Source organism: Palaemon carinicauda, chromosome 43, assembly GCF_036898095.1.
Source record: "Palaemon carinicauda isolate YSFRI2023 chromosome 43, ASM3689809v2, whole genome shotgun sequence".
NCBI classification, from domain to species: domain Eukaryota; kingdom Metazoa; phylum Arthropoda; class Malacostraca; order Decapoda; family Palaemonidae; genus Palaemon; species Palaemon carinicauda.
The window spans coordinates 60876041-60901598 of record NC_090767.1 but is presented as its reverse complement, the minus strand read 5'-3'; the positions used below and the strand labels follow the sequence as shown (position 1 = coordinate 60901598).

Genomic DNA, 25558 nt, shown 5'->3' with positions numbered 1-25558 from the left:
TTCTAGTTCGACATACGGCGAACTCGACTCGAAGTAAGTCGGCGACTACCTGTATTATTTAGCACAGTAACTTTTATTATGAAATGTTTAAGGTAACATTAACTAGCTATATGCCGATTATCCGAATTTTATTACATATTCATATAAGAAACCACTAAACCAGTCGTGGTTTCCACCATAACTACACGTTTAGTCATAGCGTTTGGTGTTTCAAGTGTTGTTTACATGAAAGCAGCGTTGCTAAAGGTTCATAAAATTTTGTTAAAGATGTTAAATTCTAGTAATATTTCCAAAATTCCTCATACAGCCTATAAATTACTGATTAAAGAAATCTAGAAATTATTTTAGATGGAATACTCTTCCTCTTGTTTATGTGATTCTAGGTCTAATTACTTTTCTGGTAACTTGGTAAGAGTGCAATCAATTAAGAGAGTGCGTTTCAAGGTCGTATTCAGCAACTGTCTGTTTGTATCATTTCGTAACTCAGGCAACAGTCATTATCAATATATTGCTTTATTACAAAATATCAACAAAATACATACATACATATACCAAGGCACTCCCCCAAATTTTGGGGGGTAGCCGACATCAACAAATGAAACAAAAACAAAAAAGGGGACCTCTACTCTCTACGTTCCTCCCAGCCTAACAAGGGACTCAACCGAGATCAGCTGGTACTGCTAGGGTACAAAATACTATGAGAAAATAGATATATACTGCATAAACAACTAATATGTCATATAGCATCTTCTGCTACGAGACCGTCATATCATCATTTATTATCGTGCCTTTTTCCCTTTCTTATGGGGTAACACGGTTGCCTTCTTTTGAAGGACTTTGCTTTGGCTTCTAGTTGGCATGTTTGCTTGTAGAAAGGGGTCAGCGAGTCATCAGCTGTTACCCTTCCTCACCCCAAAAATTGCCACTGTACTTTATTAAATGAACTGCAATATAAAAATAACTGTTTTTATCACATATGAAGCTCTGGGTGATAGGAGGATAGATGCGAGAGAGGCAAGAGAGCGTGCTAGAAATAGAAATGAATGGCGAGCGATTGTGACAGTTCCGGTAGGCCCTGCTGCTTCCTCCGATGCCTTAGATGACCGCGGAGGTAGCAGCAGTAGGGGATTCAGCATTATGAAGCTTCATCTGTGGTGGATAACGGGGGAGGGAGGGTGGGCTGTGGCACCCTAGCAGTACCAGCCGAACTCAGTTGAGTCCCTTGTTAGGCTGGGAGGAACGTAGAGAGTAAAGGTCCCCTTTTTTGTTTTTGTTTCATTTGCTGATGTCGGCTGCCCCCCAAAATTAGGGGAAGTGCCTTGGTGTATGTATGTATGAGTTTGAGTGCTTGTATGTCAATAGTTTGGTGTTTGAGGTGTGTCAAACCCTATACAACTTTTTCTTAAGTGTTAAGACGCAGGGTGATTTTGGGGGTCTAATGACACGGGAAATACGGTAAGTCAACTTCCCAAAAACGTACATATCGTACGTAACACTGTAATGGAGTCCAACTTCTCAAACGTACGCAGTTACCCTTCGTACTCACCCTGTGAATTGACATAAGATCCAGCTTATAGTTATATTTATGCAGGATGGGTTTCAGCACGTCGGACGTCAACTTGTTCGACCTGGCCTTGATACACACGGTCTTCCGGTTGGGCAAGTCTAGCCGGAAGAGGACTCTCCGCTCTATCCGGACCTCCATGCCGCCAAGAACCACGCTGTCGTCGTTCTTGTCGATAAGCTGAAAGGAACGTTTGTGTGATGAACGAACATAGTTTGTGTTTACAATAATGGGAAACTTGTATCCAACATTATCAAATAAAATTGATTTTACTTACTACTTCTACCTAATTATATAAATGACAACTATATTATTTACATTATGTGGTAAAGGGATGAAAATTTAGCTCTCCTTGAAGGCCCTATGTTAAATATTGAATTTTAAGGTCAGGTCAACTTCAACATTCTTTACCGACCTATTTTTCCGAACGTCAATTGCCAACACAAATCATCTAGTTTATCTTTATTTTCTTGATAATCTATTAAACTAACGCACTGGGCATCCACGGATATGTGATCGGCCTTTTACAAATGGAAAGGACAATATTCGTACAGCAAATAGTAAGATTAGGATAAGATAGAGACCTTAACTGTGTATTAGACTAGTTAATCACTTCATAGTTAAGCCATCAAGTTTATTCCTGACTTTATCATTCTCTTTACCCAAATAAAAAGGATATTTTCTTATTTTTATCAATATGATTGATTTATTTCTATGTTACTGTTCTTGAAATATTTTATTTTAATTGTTCATTACTTCTCTTGTAATTTATTTATTTATTTATTTCCTTTCATCACTGAACTATTTTCTCTATTGGAGCCTTCAGCTTATAGCATCCTGCTTTTCCAACTAAGGTCTTAGCTTAGCTAGTTGTAATAATATGCTTGTATACAATTATAAGTTAGAAAATGGACCTAGACTTGAGATTAAATCCTCTAAGAGCTACTAAATCTCTCTGAAAAAGTTTGTCGGCACAAACGGATGAATCTGAAACATTGCGTACCGACAATAGACTCAGACATTACCATTAGCAGGTTTCATTTTTAGCAATTCTGATTATTTGTGGAAGGCTTTGTTCCATATAGCGATATCTCTGGGTACAGACCAACAATTATACAATAATAAATATAGAACAAGTCTAGATAGAAAAAATATCTTCGAATCGAGATACACGAGACCAAATACAGAACATACTCGAACATACTTGGGTTATACAACGGGAGAAAAAAGGGAAATATTCGAAAAAAACTCTTATTTTGTTGGGGCAAGATGAACTTGAAGAAAAAACGACAATGAAGCACTTTCCTTGCATGAAAAAAACATAAGGAAAATGTATGAAAATCAATTGAATTCTTATCTTTGCTAACTGGAGTTCTGAAACTATGAATGGTTTCTTTTACTTGATGTCAAACAACTATGAATACAATTCTATATACAGTATTCTCTCAAGCAGTTTTACTAGTTATAGAAGAAAATATTGGTCTGAGGCTATCACAAGTTATTTGTTCTACTTATTATTAATTCTATTATTAGCTAAGATACAACCCTACTAGGAAAAGCAGGATGCTATAAGGCCAAGGGCTCCAACAGGGAAAACCAGCCCAGTGAGAAAAGGAAATAAGGAAATAAATTATAAGAGAAGTAATGAACAATTGATATAATATATTTTAAGAACAGTAACAACATTAAATTAGATCTTTCATATACTGTATAAACTATAAATAAGAGACTTATGTCTTTCTGTTCAACATCAAAACATTTGAACTTTTGAACCTTTGAAGTTCTATCGATTCAACTCCCTGATTAAGATCATTACAGTCTGGTCATGTTTGGAATAAGGCTTCTAGAATACAGTGTAGTATCGAATAGGGCTCCAAGAATGTACTGGTTTGGAATAAGGCTTCTAGAATACAGTGTAGTATCGAATAGGGCTCCAAGAGTGTACTGGTTTGGAATAAGGCTTCTAGAATACAGTGTAGTATCGAATAGGGCTCCAAGAATGTACTGGTTTGGAATAAGGCTTCTAGAATACAGTGTAGTATCGAATAGGGCTCCAAGAATGTACTGAAGTCTGTCATCGAGTATAAATTCATTATTCGAGAGTACTCATAATCCGAGTCTCTCGTCCTACATTCCGACGACCGACTCACCTTATCCGTCTTGTTCTGGTAAACCTCAAAGGTGGAATAGGAGATTCCGCGACGTTCCAGCAGCCTCGTCAGCAGTTCCTGGACGGTCTCCCCGTGTCTGATGGCCACCACCGAGTTGCTCAGGTCCGGCAGGATGACCCGACATCTGTGGTACCCCTCGCTACCGCTCAGACTCCCGAGCTCTCCGCTCGTCAGAGACTTTTCGGAGGAGACGGGAGAATAACAAATGTGGATTAAGCAGAAGAATAATAAGTAGGTGCAGCTAATGGCCAAAGGGACACTGCAAACCGGCTTTAATAATGCTTACGGTATACCAATTGAGGAACACCAATGACACGAAACCCTACTCGAACTACGTTACTAAGACTAAAAAAATGCAAATTACTGTATGTCTCTCTCATAAAATAATTTCTATCATTGGTCCTCTGCTTTCTATTGTATCGTCTTCTTCAACAAAAGTTAAAATTTGACTGAAACACATATATGGAATATATGAGAACTGTATCTTTACAGGAAGAAAACTCAACATACGTCGAGTTTATTGGACCAATTTACGATGTAAGGCGAGTTATTACTAACAATAAGAATTTAGTTATCAAATATATTATTCCTGTGCAGACAGGAGTCATCGTCTATAAAACAAGATGAATTCTATATACTTATATGAATGAAACAATTCTAAGGTTGTTACAGCATTATTCTTAGTTGTCCAAATAACAATGACAAAAATATTAAGGGATTTTGACGAAGGAAAAATCTATTTCTGGGGAGAGACCTGTGACGCCTGGTGAACAGGGTCCTTCTTTACACTTTTCTAATATAAATCTTCCAAATATACCAGAGAAAGATAAAAGCATGGAATGCAGAGGTTACTACCCTCGCGCGAGCACCTCATGGGTGTCGTGTATACATCAGGGGCGTGTGAAAACCACTATTCACAGGCTGTCTTCCATTTAGATAATTCCTTCATCAAAGGGAAATGATGGTCACCATATTCATAGCGGACAAACGGAACAAAAGATGATTAAATCCAATCCTTACTTCCTTCGAAACAGCCCGCCTCCCCAACGCCAAATCGGACGAGGAATTGAGCGACGTCCTGCTTCCACTCATGTCCGAGCGGACGCTCGACGAGTCGGACTGGTTGCGGTGGTTGATCTTCTTCTGCCGTCTGTACTCGGCCTCGCCTCGGTCCTTGCTCTTGCTGCGGTCCTTGCGGTGCCACGGGAGCAGCGACTTGCGACGTCTCTCGTCAGCGTCCGACTTGCTCTTCTTCAGCTGTGGGGTTGGAAATGGACGTCAGTGAAATTCAATCTCGACGGAAACTGATTAACCCTTTTACCCCCGATGGACGTACTGGTACGTGTCACAAAACTCATCCCTTTACCACCATAGACGTACCGGTACGTCCTTGCAAAAAAACTGCTTTTTACATTTATTTTTGCATATTTTTGATAACTTTATGAGAAACTTCAGGCATTTTCCAAAAGAATGAGACCAACCTGACCTCTCTACGATGAAAATGAAGGCTGTTAGAACAATTTAAAAAATATATATTGCAAAATGTGCTTGAAAAAGAAAACGCCTGGAGGTGGTTGGAAAGTTCCAAATAGCTTGGGGGTAAAAGGATTAATGTTTGACGTACTGCACCGTGTACATTGAACTGCGGATGGCATGATTGTACTAAAGCAGCCTTATGATAGTTAATATTCCCCCAATTGTCTCAGATTAAAAAAAACCTCATAACTTAAGCTAGTCTGTTAAAATTATTAAAAGCGGATAACACTCTTCACACTTAAAAAAACCGGTCTTCATTTTAACAACCTTACACAAAAGTAATCATTAATATATAGAGGATGGTTATATAAAATAAAAGACACAGAATCATAATAAGAAAACACAAATTAGATGCATAACCCAAGAGCATTCGAAAGTAAAAGAAAATCAAAGTGTTAACGTTCGTGAAAAAATGGGTCAGGTTCATTCACCGAGAGAAATGACGTCAGGCGTCAAGTTACTTGGACGTTTCTCAGTGTAAATAACAGAAAAATACAGATAAAAAGAAACTGAAAATGGCATTGGAAAGCTTATTAAATTCTCTACACAGCTATACTTGGCACGTCATCGAATCTCCAGAGGGTTAAGGTAAAATCGCCGTCAAATCCCGAACAGATCAAATCGGACGGGATCCAAAAACACGAGAAATAAGTGGGATTAAGTATCATGCAAAGTCACCCACAACTCACAAGGCGGGTAAAAACATTTCCCAGTTGTCTACCTTGCAAATGTACGGCCAGAACTGAAATTTCTTGCCCGTCTCTGGAACCCTGAGCTGCAGATGGTGGTTGGAAAGAGAGAGAGAGAGAGAGAGACACTTAAGGAATGGGAAAAGATAAGATGGGAAATTGAAGACTTATTAAGAATTTTTGAATGTTTATAGAGGATAGATGTTGGGGTCGGGCGTTAAAAGCTGAAATGGTCGGAAGTTAAAAGTTAAAATGGTTGGAAGTTAAAATTTAAAATGGTTGGAATTTAAAACGGTAAAATAATTGGAAATTAAGAAATTAAAATCATTGGAAGTTAAGAAGTTAAAGTAGTTGGAAGTTGAGAATTCAAAAAGGTTGGAAGTTAAAAAGGGAAAATTGTTGTTAGTTGGAACAGAGATGAAATAACTAATGAATTTCAATACAGTAATATATAAATAACAACCTAAAGTTTGCTTAAATAAAAGAGCTAAATGTACCATTATGTCACGCTCACGAGGGCATTGTCTAAACTGGGCTTTGTGTGGCTAACTGCAGGCAGTGTTGCAAGATCTTTTCAGTTTTCTGTTTGACGTTCAACTATGGCGTTCCCCGTTTTCCTTCTCATTTTCCCTTACTGATTGTTAAAGCAAGCCAGTCTCAACAGTGTATATAATCTCATAATAGTAATAGCGATATTCCGTGTGCTTAAGAAATAGTAATCATTTAAGACTATTATATTTTGTTCAAGATTATGTAAAGATGGCATACTTGTGAGAAATAGTATTTGTTCTAAAAATATACAAAGTACAGTGGCTAAATAGTTACCAACACGGAGGGTGGATATTTTTACTTGCTTTAAATATTTGGTGGATAAAATATTAATAATAATAATAAGTAATAATAATAATAAAGTAATTTCAAACATTATGGGCTTCCGTAAGTCAATAGAAGATCCCGAGAGAAAACAATATCACATTCATATCTGACAAACTGAATCAGGGAATAATTGGTGCATTCTGACCTATTATTTACAATAAATTACAGTTAGTTTTCCAAGTTCTATTAATGAAAATATCTGGCAATATGTCGATATTGTTAGTTTCATATCGGCACATCTACGGCTATGCAGACCATCTTTGTAAGCTAAGGAATGGGGGTGGGAGGGGGTTGGAGCAGCCTATAGGTCTACCTGCTATCAGTAGCCATTGCCTGCTCCTCCCTGGTCCTAGCTGGACAGAGAAGGCACTATGGTGATGATCATACATATATGTGGCCATTCTCTTGCTTCGGCCATTCATGACCGACCTTCAAACAGCAAGTTTCATTAAATAAAAGCCAGTTTCTGATGGATTCAGAGATGATTAAGGGGGGAGGGGTTGGAGCAGCCTATAGGTCTACCTGCTAAGTCATCAGTAGCCTTTGCCTGCCCCTCCCTGGTCCTGGCTAAACAGAGAGGGCATTTTGGCGATGATCATACGTATAAGTGGCCGTTCTTTGCCTCTGCCATTCATGACCGACCTTCAAACAGCTAAAGTCTCATTAAAGAGAAGCCTGTTTCCGAGATGGTTACAGCAAGGACTTCTTGAGATCTACAACGATCCCCAGATCGAAGCAAAACTCGAGAAGCCCGTCTCGGGAGAGAACGGGAAGGGCTTCTACTCACCGCAACGTGAGAGTCATCCTGTATGATCTTGAGGTCGGGGTCCATGGTCTCGTCCCCGGGGTACGGCAAGGTCTGCCCCCTCATGTCTCGCGCCAGGCAGTCCTGGTAGAGGTTAGACTTCAGGAAGCGAGAGTAGCTATCAAACTTCATGAGGTTGAAGATCTGCTTCTGAGCCTGAAAGAGAGAAAGAGAGAGTGAGTTTATTACATTCATATATTTAGAATTCAGAATATCATTACGGAAACTCCCCTTTGTATTAGAATAAGAAAGCTCACTGTATTAGGGTATTGAGAAGGTCCTTTCACTGTCTTTGGTTAGAGTTCTCTTCTTTGAGGGTACATTCGGGCACACTATTCTTTCTCGTTTTGTTGAAGTTTTTATAGTTTATATATGAAAAATCCAACATGATAATGTTACGGTTTTTAAAATATTTTATTTTAATTGTTCATTACTTCTCTTGTAGTTTATTTATTTCCTTATTGCCTTTCCTCACTGGGCTAATTTTCCCTGCTGGAAGCCACGGGTTTGTAGCATTCAGCTTTTCCAACTAGGGTTGTAGCTTAGCTAGTAATAATAAAAACAATAATAACAATAACAACTAGAGGGGCAGCTTATTTCTTGAGTTTTTGCTTGACCTTAACCTTAATATTAATTGTCGTGGATTTTCATACACTCGAATATGAACCAAGTCTGAAGTCTCAGTGAAAACGATGTTCAAACTTATGGCTGATTATATGATATGGACATTTTGCTTGACCATTGACCTTCCAGATTTTGATAATTTCCAGCTTTTTACCCAACAGTTAATCACTGCTAGTTTCCTTACTCTATGATTAAAATTGTGTCCAGGAACCTGTTCACAAAGAAACAAACAAACACACACACAGGGGTAAAAACATAACCTTCTTCCAACTTCGTTGAAGGAGGTAATAATAATAATAACAATAATAAAAATAATAGTCTTCCATGAATATGTTTCTCATCATCATCTCCTACGTCTATCGATGCAAAGGGCCTCGGTTAGATTTCGCCAGTCGTCTCTATCTCGAGCTCTCAATACTTTTCCATTCACCATCTCTTACTTCACGTTTCATAGTCCTCAGCCATGTAGGCCGGGGTCTTCCAACTCTTCTACTGCCTTGTGGAGACCAACTGAATGTTTGGTGAACTAATTCAATTTTATTAATGCTGTGTAAGATCTAAATTTTATAGGCATCCAAGACCATGTGTAAAACTATGTAAATCTCAGCTTGATTATTATATGATGCATTTTGCACATAAATCTCTTCCATATTATTATTATTTGCTAAGCTGCAACCCTAGTTGAAAAAGCAGGATGCTATAAGCCCAGGGGCTCCAACAGGGAAAACAGCCCTGTGAGGAAAGGAAACGAGGAAAAATATTAATTGTTTTAAGAACAGAAACAATATTAAAATAATTTCCTATATAAACTATAAAAACTTTAACAAAACAAGAGGAGGAGAAACAAAAGAGAACAGTGTGCCCGAGTGTACCCTCAAGCACGAGAACTCTAACCCAAGGCAGTGGAAGACCATGGTACAGAGGCTATGGCACTACCCAAGACTAAAGAACATAGTTTGATTTTGGAGTGTCCTTCTCCTAGAAGAGCTGCTTACCATAGCTAAAGAGTCTCTTCTACCCTTATCAAGAGGAAAGTAGCCACTGACCGATTACAGTGCAGTAGTTAACCCCTTGAGAGAAAAAAAAATATTTGGTAATCTCAGTGTTTTCAGGTGTATGAGGACAGAGGAGAATATGTAAAGAATAGGTCAGACTTTTCGGTGTATGTGAAGGCAACTGAAAAATGAACCGTAACCAGAGAGAAGGATCCATTGTAGTACTGTCTGGCCAGTCAAGGACCCAATAACTCTCTAGTGGTAGTATCTCAACAGGTGGTTGGTGCCCCGGCCGACCTACTACCTATAAAAGTACAAAAACTATAAATATGGTAAGCAGTGCTTCTAGGAGGACACTCCAAAATCAAGCCACTGTTCTCTAGTGTTGGGTAGTGCCATAGCCTCTGTACCATGGTCTTCCACTGTCTTGGGTTAGAGATCTCTTGCTTGAAGGTACACTTGGGCACAATGTTCTATCTAATTTCTCTTCCTATTGTTTTTTTTAGTTTCTATAGTTTATATATGAAAGATCTAATTTAATATTTTTACTGTTCTTAAAATATTCTATTTTGATTGTTTATAATTTCTCTTGTAGTTTATTTCCTCATTTAATTTCCTCACTGGGATATATTTCCCTGTTGACGCCCTTGGGCTTATAGCATCTTGCTTTTCCAACTAGGGTTATATTTTAGCTTTTATTAATAATAACAATAATAATAATAACAGTACATAAAATTACTTTAATCAAAGGAATAGCTGCTAAAGTGTAGGCATTATATACCAAAAAGTCATATATAATTTTTTTTTAAATGTAGCCGTCTCATTTTTAAAACTGCATTAGCTGTTGTTCATCCTGTGATTTGGGGAGTTATGTATTATGAAACCTATAATTTTTCAGTGCCCATAATCTGGCATTCCTTGTACAAACTATCCCGTTTATCCCTTGTCCAAATCTATCTCGATCATCTATTGTCCAAGACCATCGCAATAATTTCTAATTCCTTGTACAAATCATCTTGATTATCCCTTGTCCAAAATTCTCTCAATCATCACTTATCCTTTGTCCCAAAACTGCAGTATCTAAATTATCCCTTGTCAAAATTCTCTCAATCATCAATTATCCTTTGTCCAAAACTATTTCAATCCTCCCCCATCCCTTGTCCAAACCATCTCAATCATCGCTTGTCTATACCGTTTCAATCACCCCATTAACTCATCTCACGAGTTTGTATTTGTCTAAGTAGCCCTAAATGCTAAAGTAATTTCACAGACGCGGCTGCGAAAAGCACACTTTCCAGATGACTGCAGAATACACCTATGGCTGCCATACGCCCGGGGGCCCTCACCTGGGAGAATAAGAACTCGTTGGGGTTGTGCAAGCTATCCTGCGCATCCTGGCGCGCCTGCGAATCCACGTTGACGGGCTCCGACGCGCCGATGCACAGGTGCCGCTCGAAGATGACCTTCGCCATGGCCTGCAACTCCTCCGGGCTGGAGAGCCGTTTATACCGCTCGCAGGCCGTCCAGAAGTAGATGTTTTCGTGGCTGTACTCCTTCTTCAGGAACTCCTGCAGAAGTAGGGAATTGTGAGAGAGAGAGACAGAGATATGTTGGCCACTGTACAATCACATTACCTCTGAACATGAGGATTATATGTTACTGTATACAATTTCTGCAAAATAACGAGACATTATACACATTTATTCATTGATTCTGGTGGGTTTAAAATGTCACTTGGGAGCAAATTTACGTTTCTCTATGATTGCTCGATATGGATTCGCTTTTTCAAGTTGTACGACTAGCTTTAAATTTACCTTTAGAAACAGAACGATTGACTAGTTAAATCAAAAAGACTGTGGTCTGTTGAAAACAATATTTCGATAAGCATTTTTCCACACGGGAATCTCGGTAAATCTTGCCCCGCATTGTTTTATAAAAAGTAATTTTCACTTTTCACATTTTACAACCTTTGAAAATGCTCGATTCTGTTTGCTTAAATATAAGACGAATATGTCGGTTTAGTTAAAACTTTTCGTGAGATTTTTTAAAATATATTGATTTCACCATTTTTATTAAATGCTAATTATCATAGATTTCATTATATTAAGGTGTGCATTGGCTACTTTAATTGATAGAGTTTGTAAGAAATCACAGAAAAATATAAACGTAGAAGCCCTTGTATTCAATTGGGTGTGAAATTTTGAAGCTTATGACTAAAAAATCCCAGACACAAGACTGTCACCTACGATAAGGTTCCTCACTTAACCTAACCTATAAGATATATCCTTACCTATTTACCTATGAGAGGGGGGACTCCCCTTCCCCCTAGACTGCCATACCCTAGCTTACCCTAACATTGAGTCTCAACCTGGTGTTTGGTTTCCAAATGGTTTCACAGCTAGTTAGGTAACACTAAGTCCTATTCGGTGTAAATCGTAAAAAGAGCTTTATATCTTAAACAATATCCTTCCCCATAGAGTTAATCGATTTGACTATCAATAAGAAAGTTTCTGCCTGTCAACGAACTACATGTACTTCGTATTATTTAACATTCCTTTTTCTATAGTCTTGGATGGTGCCATAGCCTCTGTATAATGGTCTTCCACTGTCTTTGGGTAGTGTTCTCTTGCTTGAGGGTACACTCCGGCACACTATTTTATCTTATTTCTCCTCTGGTTTTCTTTTAGTTTTTATAGTTTATATATGATTTTTTTTAGTATTACTACTATTCTTAAAATATTTTGTCATTGTTCATCACTTCTTTTGTAGTTTGTTTATTTCCTGGTAATAATAATAAAAATGATAATAATAATTAAACCTTTGAGCGATATTGGAAGTATTTTAAATCTGATTTTTTCACTTCACTAGGCGACATAAAATGTATTACCAATTTGTCCTCTCTCTTTTATGATCTAAGTACAGAAAACCTTACAAAATACGTAAAATTATATATCAACGGAAAGGAAATTTACCCAGCTATGCGATGATGAAAAATATTAATCTCTATCTTTAATAGTTTCTGAGCAAAGAGGGGTCAAGCAAAAAAATAAGAAGGAGCATAAGTGCCGAATGATGTTCGAGCATCAGCAATTGGATTATTTTCATAAACTTGGACTATACACCCCAGCCCTGGGGTCCATGAAAGCATTCAGCATCTGCTAAGAACTAAGCGTTGTGAGGATAGACAACACAATATAAGAAAGGAAATAGAAATGGATGAAAAGTAGGATATAAAGAAACTGTTGAATCTTTTTCAAAAATAAACAACAAAATACTATACTGTAATAAGAATATTAAGTACGATAATCTAATTTTAATACTACAGAAATATACTAATCTATATTCCTAACGCCTAGTATGAATGAGCATGAGACGGATCGACGGAAGCGACGAAAATAAAATTCAAGTCACGTACTGTATTTTTATTCGACCTTACTTTGGTCTATAAGTTATGTAACATTAATTAAGTGTTGTACTATACAAAACTGTACTTCACATGAAAGCTTATCAATGTGAGTACAGTAGAGTATATGGTTATCTTAATTTGTATAAGGAACATATGTCTCTTCAAAATAACAACTAAGGGCGAGTCTAACATTTGACACACGCTCTAACATTTGACACACGCTCTAACATTTGACGCACGCTCTAACATTTGACGCACGCTCTAGCATTTGACGCACGCTCTAACATTTGACGCACGCTCTAACATTTGACACGAGCTCTGACATTTGACGCACGCTCTAACATTTGACGCACGCTCTAACATTTGACGCACGCTCTAACATTTGACACACGCTCTAACATTTGACGCACGCTCTAACATTTGACGCACGCTCTAACATTTGACGCACGCTCTAACATTTGACGCACGCTCTAACATTTGACGCACGCTCTAACATTTGACACACGCTCTAGCATTCGACGCACGCTCTAACATTTGACACACGCTCTAACATTTGACACACGCTCTAACATTTGACACACGTTCTAACATTTGGCACACGCTCTAACATTCGACGCACGCTCTAACATTTGACACACGCTCTAACATTTGACACACGCTCTAACATTTGACACACGTTCTAACATTTGGCACACGCTCTAACATTCGACGCACGCTCTAACATTTGACACGCGCTCTAACATTTGACGCACGCTCTAACATTTGACACACGTTCTAACATTTGACACACGCTCTAGCATTCGACGCACGCTCTAACATTTGACACACGCTCTAACATTTGACACACGCTCTAACATTTGACACACGTTCTAACATTTGGCACACGCTCTAACATTCGACGCACGCTCTAACATTTGACACGAGCTCTAACATTTGACGCACGCTCTAACATTCGACGCACGCTCTAACATTCGACACACGCTCTAACATTCGACACACGCTCTAACATTTGACACACGCTCTAGCATTTGACACACGCTCTAACATTTGACGCACCCTCTAACATTTGACGCACCCTCTAACATTTACGCACGCTCTAACATTTGACACGAGCTCATAGCTGACGGCAAAAACAGTGGAGTAATCCTTACGGCAAAGGTGTGGAGGCCGGCCGGATCCTCGAGGAGTTTCTCGAAGGAGGCCGCCCACGCGGAGACTCTCCCGACATCGATGGCTCTCTCGGAGGTGACGCTTCCGCCCCTCGATCCACACTCCCCGTCCAGCAGGCTGTTGGGCGCCGAGATCTGAAATATCGATAAACTGTGAGTAAAATACAGTAGATAAGAGATATAAAAAAAACAGTTTTAGAATAAACAGTAGAACTTCAAAAGTTCAAAATTGGAACAAATGTTTTTATGTTGACCAGGCTGACACGAGTCTTTTTATAGTTTATATATGACGTATCAGTTTTTGACGTTGTTAATAGTTTATTTAGGACATATCTGTTTTGATGCTGTTACTGTTTTTAGAATGATATAGTTAATTTATTCTTATCATTTATTTATTTCCTTATTTCCTTTCCTCACTGGGCTATTTTTCCCTGTTGGAGCCCATGGGATTATAGCATCTTGCTTTTCCAACTAGGGTTGTAGCTTGGCTAGTAATAATAATAATAATAATAATAATAATAACAACAATAATAATAATAATACACTATTCTATAATTTCTATTCCAACTGTGACCAATTTTGGAATGTTCTTCCTAATCAATGCCTGCTCGAGCTTGCAAGTCTTTTGTAGTGCCTGCAGCCACACCATCCTTTGGAGCTAAAGATGGTGGGTTTGAGGGAGCCTATAGGTCTACCTGCTAAGTCATCAGCAGCCACGGTCTGGCCCTCCCTGGTCCTAGCTTGGGTGAAGTAGGGGCTTAGGAACTGATCGTATTTATATATGGTCAGTCTCTAGGGCATTATCCTTCTAGCTAGGGGAATGTCACGGTCCCTTGCCTCTGCCATTCATGAGCGACCTTTAAACCTTTAAACTTCCAACGTTCAAATGTTTTTACGCTGAACAGGTTGACATGAGTCTCTCTTCATAGTCTACATATAATAGATCTATCTTAACGTTACTGATCATAAAATATTTTATAACAATTATTCATTACTTCTCCTATACATTGTACTTTGTTTATTTTCTTTCCTCACTGGGTTATTTTTCCTTGTTGGAGTATTCGGGTTGTAGCTTAGCTAGTAATAATAATACTACTACTACAGTATATATATTAGATCTATCTTAACGTTACTGATCATAAAATATTTTATAATAATTATTCATTACTTCTCCTATATACTACTGTACTTTGTTTATTTTCTTTCCTCACAGGGTTATTTTTCCTTGTTGGAGTATTTGGGTTATCCTCAGGGCGTGTATCACTCCACCTGAGGTTACCCCTCATAGAAAATGGGACTAGGGTAAACTACACAAAACTCTGGTCGGTTGGAAGGAGATCCCAGATACTCCAAAGAAAGTAGTTCGAGCTAAGTACTCCGTGTTGGAACAAACTTAATTAACCCTTTTACCCCCAAGCTCTTTGGAAATTTCCAACCCTTAATCCCCAAGGGGTTATTTTTTCCCCAGCACATTTTGCAGTACATATTTTTTAAATTGCTCTAACAGCCTTAATTTTTGTCATAGAGAGGTCAGGTTGGTCTCATTCTCTTGGAAAATGCCTGAATTTTCTCAAAAAAATATCAAAAATATGAAAAAAAAAAATTTTTATAGCATTTTTTTGAAAGGACGTACTGATACGTTCATGGGGGTAAAAGGGTGAGTTTTGTGAAACGTACCGGTACGTCCATTGGGGGTAAAAGGGTTAAGAACTCTCAAAACTGTTCAACCTTATTTAACAATATTTAAAAACACAAAATAAAAGCAATATTTGCTTAAACCTTAACAGTATAAGCATCTATCGCCTTCTTTGAAAATTGATTACTCTGACTACAAAGGTATTATTATTATTAGCTAAGCTACAACCCTCGTTGGAAAAGCAGGATGATATAAGCCCAAGGGCTCCAACAGGGAATAATATCCAAGTGAGGAAAGGAAACAAGGAAATAAATAAACTACAAGAGAAATAATAAACAATTAAAGTAAAATATTTTAAGAAGAGTAACATATAAATGTTTCCTCTATAAACTTTAAAAACCTAAAAAAATAGGAAGAGAAATAAGATAGAATCGTGTGACCAAGTGTACACTTAAGTAAGAGAACCCCAAGAGAGTGGAAGACCATAGTACAGAGGTGATGGCATTACCCAAGAATAAAGAACAATGGTTTAAATTTGGGTAGAACATTTAAAAAATAGGCCTATAGACTATTCGGTGTATGTATAGGCAAAGGAAAAATGAGCCGTAACCAAAGAGGGGGACCTAATGTAGTACTATCTGGCCAGTAAAAGGACCCAGTAACTCTTTAGTGGTGATATCTCAACGGGTGGCTGGTGCCCTGGCCTGCTAATCACAAGGGAGTCCTAACTCCTCACGGCTAGACTCTAAATACTGCGGAAGCCGAATTGGAAAATCAAATAGCATTTTTTGATCGCTTCATGATCGCTATTTGTTCATGGAGTACCAGCATCTACCTAGGCGACCAGGGGAGAAGTACCAGGAACCAGCCACACTTAATCTATAATACGACTGCCTAGTATGAACGAGCAGGACGACATTTCATTCCGTATTTTTCTGCCGCGCGGTAAAAACAAAACACCGCTCATTTCTCAATTGCTTCAAAGCTTTGGAGACTAATTTCCCTCTTATTTCTTTATTCAATATTCTTAAAGCCATCTTAACCTTGTTTGAGAGTCTGGAAATAAATCTTTTTTTAACTTTTGGGCAGAAGAGCTGCGAGCGAGCGAGCAGCTAAGTGATAACCGAGAGGTAAGGTGAGTGCAACTAGATTCTATTAAACAATCATCGAGGTTTTATACAGCGACTTGCGAGCAAGAACGTCGCAAAAACTCAAACATGAAGTAAAGTGATAGCGCAAGATGGTCTATTAACCCTTTTACCCCCAGGCTATTTGGAAATTTCCAACCCTTAACCCCCAGGGGGTTATTTTTTCCCAGCACATTTTGCAGTATATTTTTTTTTTAAATTGCTCTAACAGCCTTAAGTTTTGTCATAGAGAGGTCAGGTTGGTCTCATTCTCTTGGAAAATGCCTGAATTTTCTCAAAAAATTATCAAAAATTACTTTGCAATTACCATAAATAAGTAACGTAAGTGTGGATGAATATACGCTTCAAGCGAGAAGGGTTTACTTTAATTAATATATGCATAATTGTATCTATGTTAACAATATATAATTATTTAATGAAATGGACTATTTTTCAATAGGAAAAATTGTTTGATTAATATCTGGAATTTGGGGCATACGGAACCGCGATGGGACCAGGGAGGCTGGCTAGTGGCAAGGTGGATGAGAGAGAGAGAGAGAGAGAGAGAGAGAGAGAGAGAGAGAGAGAGAGAGAGAGAGAGAGAGAGAGAGAGGGAAATCGAAGGTATAGAATCAACTAATGAGAGAGCTGAGTGACCAGTTGAAATTTTCCCGGCATCACAAAAACAATGGTTTCCGATACTGAGAGAGAGAGAGAGAGAGAGAGAGAGAGAGAGAGAGAGAGAGAGAGAGAGAGAGAGAGAGAGAGAGAGAAACAGAAACAGGTCCCCCACTCTGAATTAAAATATTAAATTGTCTTTGGGGGTGTGTAAAGATAGTAAATCTTGTCCCTTTAATATTATCATAAAACTCAACTCCAACAGAACTTGCCTAAATAGATTCGGGAAAGATAATTCATAATACTAAATCTGATTGATAAAAAAAATCAATTGGATAAAAAACCTATGATGAATAAAAACTTAGATTTAATCTAATAAAATATTTACACAGAAAATTTCTAAATCAGATAAAATGTCAAATAATTTCTGATCAAAACATTGAATCTCTTCTGTCTTTAAAACTGTGTTGAGAAAATAAATATGACTGAAATTGTTGCATTTATTCTTCCTCTAAGGACTTGTTTTATATTCTAACTTGTTTTGGTTTTAACCCTTTTACCCCCAAAGGACGTACTGGTACGTTTCGCAAAACTCATCCCTTTACCCCCATGGACGTACCGCTACGTTCTTGCAAAAAACTGCTATTTAAACTTTTTTTTTTTGCATATTTTTGATAATTTTCTGAGAAACTTCAGACATTTTCCAAGAGAATGAGACCAACCTGACCTCTCTATGTCAAAAATTAAGGCTGTTAGATCAATTTAACCCTTTTACCCCCTGGCTCTTTGGAAATTTCCAACCCTTAACCCCCAAGGGGTTATTTTTTTCCCAGCACATTTTGCAATATATTTTTTTTTAAATTGCTCTAACAGCCTTAATTTTTTTAATTGAGAGGTCAGGTTAGTCTCATTCTCTTGGAAAATGCCTGAATTTTCTCAAAAATGTTTCAAAAATATGAAAAAAAAATTTTTATAGCATTTTTTTGCGAGGACGTACCGGTACGTCCATGGGGGTAAAGGGATGAGTTTTGTGAAACGTACCAGTACGTCCTTTGGGGGTAAAAGGGTTAAAAAAAAAAAATATACTGCAAAATGTGCTTGAAAAAAATAACCCCTGGGGGTTAAGGGTTGGAAATTTCCAAATAGCCTGGGGGTAAAGTTACAACCCTAGTAGGAGAAGCATGACGATAACAATAATTTTATCTAACCCTTTTCTCCACAAACCTCCGTCCTCACCTTTCCAATCTCCGTATCGGAATGGGCAGCCGGATCCTGGTGGCGGTGGTGGTGGTGGTGATGGTGGCCATGCACGTTACTGTTCTCCCTGGCCCTGTGAAACGGCCTGCGCAGGGAGTTACTCCGGGCCCACTTCTTCTCGCTGCTTCCCTCCACCTGAAAAGATGACAGGACGTTAAGAGGCTGCCTTGACGGACTGTTTCATTCTCTCGTACTTACATCTCGTAAACAAACAAACTAAAGATTACGATCACACATTCACTTCGTGTAGATCTGCAACGTCCACAACTTAGCGACACATCAGGGAAATGTAAGTGAGACAAATGTTAGGGAAGGATAGTCAGGACTACGGGAATAAAGAAATCACGCACTGTGCAGTAATACCCGTTTCGACGTCTGTTCCGAGTTCGTGTCGTTCATCCTTATGTATAAAAGGGATTTTGACGAAGGAAAAATCTATTTCTGGGCGAGAGACCTGTGCCGCCCAGTGAAATGCTCCTTTAACACCATTTCTAAGGTATATAACTGCTATATATTACCAGAGAAAAATTGCATAGGAATGCCAGGTTGAACCCAGCTCGCTCACCTATATAAGGTGTCGATATAATACTGGGGCGTGATAATTCACAACCAGAGGTCTCGCACCATTTAGATATCTCCTCTTCAAAATCCCCGTCACAGCGAGGTGCCGATCAACACTACTACCACCCACGCCAGTGACGTCACTCCTTTATAGCACATTTTTATCAACATTTGCATATTTTTCTCTTCGGTGTTTTCGTTCATATCTCATTTCTTTGTGCAGATGGCGGATGGGTCTCCCCATCTAAGTTAAATACCAGTTCTATGAGTTTTGAGCTTTTGGGGGTAGCATTGCCATTAAAACAAAAATAGAAATTCCCCGTCACACTGTCTTCCCCGACCTTACGTCTACTTCTACGTAGTGAAATAATGATCAAGAACTATTCTGGTTTTCATAAAATGATAGTGGATATACATACATACTCACGTTCAGTACATGAAAAGGAAACACACGTCACTTTGCGAGTTGATAATCCGACCTACGTCAAAATCAATTAAGGGTAGTTTGTAGCGCTACGGCCAAGCGTCCTAATTTGCTTATTATCGCTCCGACTGTTATCTTGTATAGAATAAAAACGTTTGGAAATGGTCTACGGATCTTAAATATGTTGTGTAAGGGGGGGGGGGGGCAGCCCCCTGGGTAAGGATACGGCTTTTAGCATAGGTTAGGTGGGTTTTTTAAGTTAGCTTCTCCCGCCAAAATAGTTTTTAGAACGACGGCCACAGTTCAGAATATTCCCGTTTTCTACGGGATCTGGCCGTCACCCTACAAAGGCTCCTCAATTAACATCACAGGGTATTACTGCATCAGCAAACCATTAAAGATATGTAGTTATGGTAGAAACAAATCTATAGTGACAGTTATAGATTGGGAACCATAAATGACTTAGTACAAAAGATAAAAAGCTATATTACAGCATTAAGCATAAGCGTAGCTAGTACAGTTAACCTATTATACTTACGACAGTCCATTGCATGCAACCTGTTTCCATTGATCAGGGATTGCAGGGATTAGGAAGCTGAAAAAAAAAGACGAAGGAGCTGAGAGGAGAGGAGATGGACGGTCAAACGTGCAGAAACGAAAATGGAGAGGATGTATAATCGACGAATTCAATTACTGGACAATTCGTGTTAACAGCACACAACCAATTCATTCACTTTGCACACAATAGTTAGGGCACAACAGTGACAAAAATAACTATAACTCAGCGGTAATGTAGTAAAATAATCTAAGTTATAAAAGTTATTTCCAATAAAATACAAATAAAAAACGCATGATTCCGAATTAATTCATTTACCCGAAAAATAATAAAATCGACTGGAGAGAAAATTGAGTCTATTTCAACTTCTCCCTTTAATACTTTACCGCACAGAGCGTCTCCATGGAGCGGCTGGATGTCACGGACGCCGCGGGCGGCTTCCCGGGGTCCAGAGAAGCCGTCAGGCCAATGCTGAGGCGTTTGTGGTGACCCTCGGACCTCGGCAGAGAAGACTGCTCGGGCCTCAGGAGATTGGACGTCTGGTCTCGCCGCATCGTGACGAAGTGATCCAGCGAGAGGGAATTTCCGGGGGAGGACCCCGGCGATGCGCACGACGGGCCGTGGCGAGAGCCCTCCCCGTCCGCGCTGCAGGAGACGACGAGGTCCTCCTCCATCGTTATGGAGAGATCGTCGCCTCCGAGACAGCTGCTGCTCAGGGAGGCCGAGTCGTATCGAGAGGAGTCCTCGAGCTCGCTCGGCGAGTGGCGGCTGTGCCTCCGGCACATCCTGCACTGGCCGGTGGTCGTGTCCTCGCAGTCGGCGTAATGGAGGGGCGACTCCGACCTGATTTCCGGCGGGAGGTCTCCCCCGCCGTTTTGGTCAGCCTCGCCCGCCTTCTTTGTCTCGGCCTCCGCGTCGGCAGTTCCCGCTTCCGTCTGATGGTCCGGGGGAGGGACCTCCGTCACTTCCGATATAATTGGGAGGTTTTCCATCATTTGTAGAGTCAGCAACTGACTGCTCTTTTAGAAAGGAGGTTCATAAAAATGCTTTCTGTACTCTATTCCTCCAGAACCTTCGTCCTTTAAAGTCTTTCCATTATAACTCCTTCATTTTGACATCTACTTCTCTCTTAACAGCACACTCCATCCCATTAAAACACAGTGCATTTAGAGTGTCTTATTTCAACCAATAGCTTACACACTATGACATTAGAATCTGCAAGAATTTTGAGGCAATGTAGACGTTTTCAGCAACATAAATCAGGTTTAATAAAGCCATTTGTCAATAGTAACACCTCGGGATACAAAATTAATTAATTCTGGAGTAGCTTTCGTAACATTTTTTCTTATGTCGCGTTTTATATGTAACATGATCTAAAAAAATTTAGGTGAATTTTAGTTCGTATCCACCTTACAGCAAACCTTCTACTGTGCAACAGTATGGCGCACCTCCTGTATATAATGCATGTCTTACTTTTAACCCTTTCGCCCCCAAAGGACGTACCGGTACGTTCTTGCAAAACACTGTTATTTACATGTTCTTGATAACCTTATGAGAAACTTCAGGCATTTTTCAAAAGAATGAGACCAACCTGACCTCTCTACGACAAAAATTAAGGCTGTTAGAGCAATTTAAAAAAAATATATAGCAAAATGTGCTCAAAATTTAACCTTATGGTGTTAAAAAATTTAGGTGAATTTCGGTACGTACCCTCTTAACGGTAAACCCTCTACAGAGCAACAGTATAGCACCTCCTGCAGGTCTTACTTTTAATAAAAATGACAATAATAAGAATCGTTTCGTATCCCGGAGAAAAGTTAGTATGACGTTTTGTAAAAACGAGTTTTTCGTATGCCGAGACTTTCTAACCTAGATGTTTCACTGTTACTAATAACTACAGTAGTTGAAAAAAGAAGAAGATGAAAATATGGGAGCAGAGATAAGGCTTTGCAAAGTTGAAAAAAGAAGAGGAACACATGCGAGCTGAGATGTCTTTGCAAAGATTGTCAATAAAGTATTAACCATTGGAATAAATACGTGTTTACATCTTAGATTAACCCTTTTACCCCCAAAGGACGTACTGGTACGTTTCACAAAACTCATCCCTTTACCCCCATGGACGTACCGGTACGTCCTTGCAAAAAAATGCTATAAATTTTTTTGATATTTTTTTGAAAAAATTCAGGCATTTTCCAAGAGAATGAGACCAACCTGACCTCTCTCTGATGAAAATTAAGGCTGTTAGAGCAATTAAAAAAAAATATACTGCAAAATGTGCTGGGGAAAAAATAACCCCTTGGGGGTTAAGGGTTGGAAATTTCCAAAGAGCCTGGGGGTAAAAGGGTTAACCAATGAACATTTAGTTTGTTTATTCGAAGCTCTTGTTAAAAAGTGCCGACTGATATTAAAACGAAGATTTTATATCTCTTGACAAGCGATGTAAGATCAACTTCAAACCCATGTCGGTCCTAACGTCTAGAAAAATAAGGAAAAGCAAAACGTGCGATTGTTTATGGAATTCCTTAACCGACAGATTGAGAGTAACTAAATTGTGGGAGTACGAGACGCGAGTACGCTGGCAGAATGCCCACGAGAGCGCCGAACTAAAACGTGTTGTAAACAGGTAAAAATACATTAGATTGATTATATAATTTGGCATCACAACAACCTTGTCATATGCTTTGTCCTACTGTACCAGGAAGCTGTTCACATATAAACAAACAAATACACAAACAGGGGCGAAAACATAACCTCCTTCCAACTTCGTTGGCAAAGGTAACAATACCAGTATAAGTTTTTAAAGATCAATACGAGCCAATACTCATACAATATGGAAACTAACTCGTGTCTATTCTCAGTTATTACATCAATATTTTCAACTGTCGTGTCTTCCACAAATGCAAAAACACCAGTTCACTAACAAGTAGACAATCAAATCTTATTGTACTGCCCTATAGCAAGTTGGAATTTCAAAAGTTCTAACTTGCAGCTCACGTTTTTATGTCGAACACGCTGACATAAGACTTTTCTTTTATAGTTTATATAAGAAATGGTATTTTTATTTTAAAATAAATTTTTAAATAGACTTACCTGGTAGTTACATATATATAGCTTAATCCCGGCGATTCGTCGCGGCACGGCAGAAATTCAAATTTCGCGGCAATCACCAACAGGTGAGCCGGAGGGACCTTTTATATATGTAACTACCAGGTAAGTATATTTAAAAATCTATTTCAAAATAAAAATACCATTTTTAAATATGTAACTTCCCTGGTAGTTATATATAGCTGACTGACACCATTGGTGGCGGGTTAGAAAACCTCAACCCCGTCGGGAATTAGTATAATTAATAGCTACAAAATTAGCTGTACCAACAATCTGGTTCTTACCTGATAAGGAAGCTGGCTTCATAGTTATCCCGCCTCATTTGCCTGCATTCCTTGAAAGACTCAGCGATCCACCCAGGGGGCTGTAAAAGTCTCTGTGGGGCTGCCACACGGTCCTTGACCTTAACATGGCTAGACCGCCACCCTTGCTATCCTGGCATAGCCATGGACAATGATTCTGACCACCCGACTCAAAAATAAACTAAAAACACACACCATAAAAACTAACTTTCGACTGTGGAATGCTGCAACAACCTTCACAGACAACCTGTGATACCAAGTTCAAGAAAAAAGGCAAGGGTATATAATAAAAGGTTATAGGGTAGAGGCAGTAGTACCTTCTCCAACTATGACGCCGAAGGCAACATGCGGACCCAGGGAACAACAATCTTCCTATTAGGTCTGTACTTCTTTAAGGTAGCAATCTGCGAAGATTGACTTACTTCGGCAGAATGTCGCCTCCAAAATTGACTTCATCGACTTATTGTGTCTATGCGCCATAGAAGTCGCCACCTTAAGGATTGGAAAGCTTTTCTCCTCACAGTTCTGGAGAGCTTCCCTTTACAAATCCTTAATAAAATATACCAGAACATTCTTTGATAAAGGTAAAGAAGGCTTTCTAACCGAGCACCAAAGGTTATCTGCTTGTCCTCTAAGGTTTTTGGTCGCCTGAAGATAAAATTTTAGAGCTCTCACTGGACAAAGGTCTCTCTCCTTTTCCCGTCCTACTGAGTGAGATAACCCAGGAATGGTAAAGGATCTGGGCCAAGGTCGTGAAGGATTCTCGTTCTTGGCGAGAAAACCTAGATGAAGGGAGCAAATTGCATTGTCTCCATTGAAGCCCACCTTCTTGCTGATGGCTTGCAACTCTCCTACTCTCTTGGCTGTAGCCAACGCAAGCAGGAATAGGGTCTTTTTAGTAAGATCCTTCCAAGAAGCCTTGTCGAGGTTCAAACCTGCTCGAAGTCAAAAACGCCAGGACTACATCCAGGTTCCAAGAGGGGGTTGGGTTGTCCTTTCTCTTAGCGGTCTCAAAGGATCTAATGTGGTCCGAGAGATCCTGGTTTCCTGACACGTCAATATGTCTGTGACGGAAGACGGAGGCTAGCATGCTGCGGTATCCCTTGATGGTCGATACAGCCAACTTTTCTTTCGTTCGCAAATGCAACAGAAAATCTGCTATTTGGGTTAGAGAGGTACTGGAAGAGGAAAAGTTGCTAATCCTGCACCATCCTCTGAACACGTCCCACTTAGATTGGTATACCTTAATTGTGGACGTCCTCCTAGCTCTCGTGATAGCTCTTGCAGCTTCCCTCGAAAAGCCCTTCACTCTTGCCAGGTTTTCAATAGTCGAAAGGCAGTTAGATTGAGAGCGAGGAGATTTTGATGGTACCTTTTTTGATAGTCGAAAGGCAGTTAGATTGAGAGCGAGGAGATTTTGATGGTACCTTTTTCGATAGTCGAAAGGCAGTTAGATTGAGAGCGAGGAGATTTTGATGGTACCTTTTTCGATAGTCGAAAGGCAGTTAGATTGAGAGCGAGGAGATTTTGATGGTACCTTTTTCGATAGTTGAAAGGCAGTTAGATTGAGAGCGACGAGATTTTGATGGTACCTCTCGATGTGTGGCTGTCTGAGTATATCGTTCCGACATGGTAACGCCCCGGGGGTATCTACCAGCCACTCCATCACTTCTGCAATCCAAGGTCTCATGGGCCAAAACAGAGCTATCAGGGTCATGCGGGCGTTGTAAGACTCCCTGAACTTTTTCAAGACTCTGTCCAGGATCTTGAACGGTGGAAAAGCGCACACGTCTAGTCCTTCCCACTCCACGAGAAAGGCGTCCACTGCCACTGCTTCCTGGCCTGGGACTGGAGAGCAATAAATTGGTAACCTCTTTGTCTTCTGGGTTGCGAAGAGGTCTACTGAGGGTTCTCCCCACAGCATCCAAAGGCTGGTGCACACCTCGTGATGTAGGGTCCACTCTGTTGTGAGAACTTGTCTTCCTCTGCTGAGAAGATCCGCCCTGACGTTCTTCTCCCCCTCTATGAAGCGTGTTATCAGGGTTATATTCCTCGCTTTCGCCCACAGTAGGAGATCTTTCGCTGCCTCGTAAAGGGAATCGGAACGAGTGCCTCCCTGTTTCCTGATGTAGGCCAA

At 39.5% G+C, this 25558-nt stretch overlaps 1 protein-coding gene across 4 annotated transcripts in view; it reads right to left on the bottom strand.

Annotated features, from left to right (window-relative positions):
- Positions 1–25558, bottom strand: part of loco (locomotion defects) — a 174022-nt gene that overhangs the window by 20532 nt on the left and 127932 nt on the right. For 3 of the 4 annotated variants that reach the window (XM_068366224.1, XM_068366225.1, XM_068366227.1), the window contains exons 3-9: positions 18453–18608; positions 13818–13970; positions 10607–10828; positions 7624–7797; positions 4756–4992; positions 3715–3912; positions 1547–1744 (exon numbers count right to left, since the gene is read on the bottom strand). In XM_068366224.1, coding sequence (XP_068222325.1) covers positions 1547–1744; positions 3715–3912; positions 4756–4992; positions 7624–7797; positions 10607–10828; positions 13818–13970; positions 18453–18608 — 1338 coding nt within the window. The remainder of the gene's footprint in view (positions 1–1546; positions 1745–3714; positions 3913–4755; positions 4993–7623; positions 7798–10606; positions 10829–13817; positions 13971–18452; positions 18609–25558) is intronic. The other variant, XM_068366226.1, reaches the window with a different exon arrangement.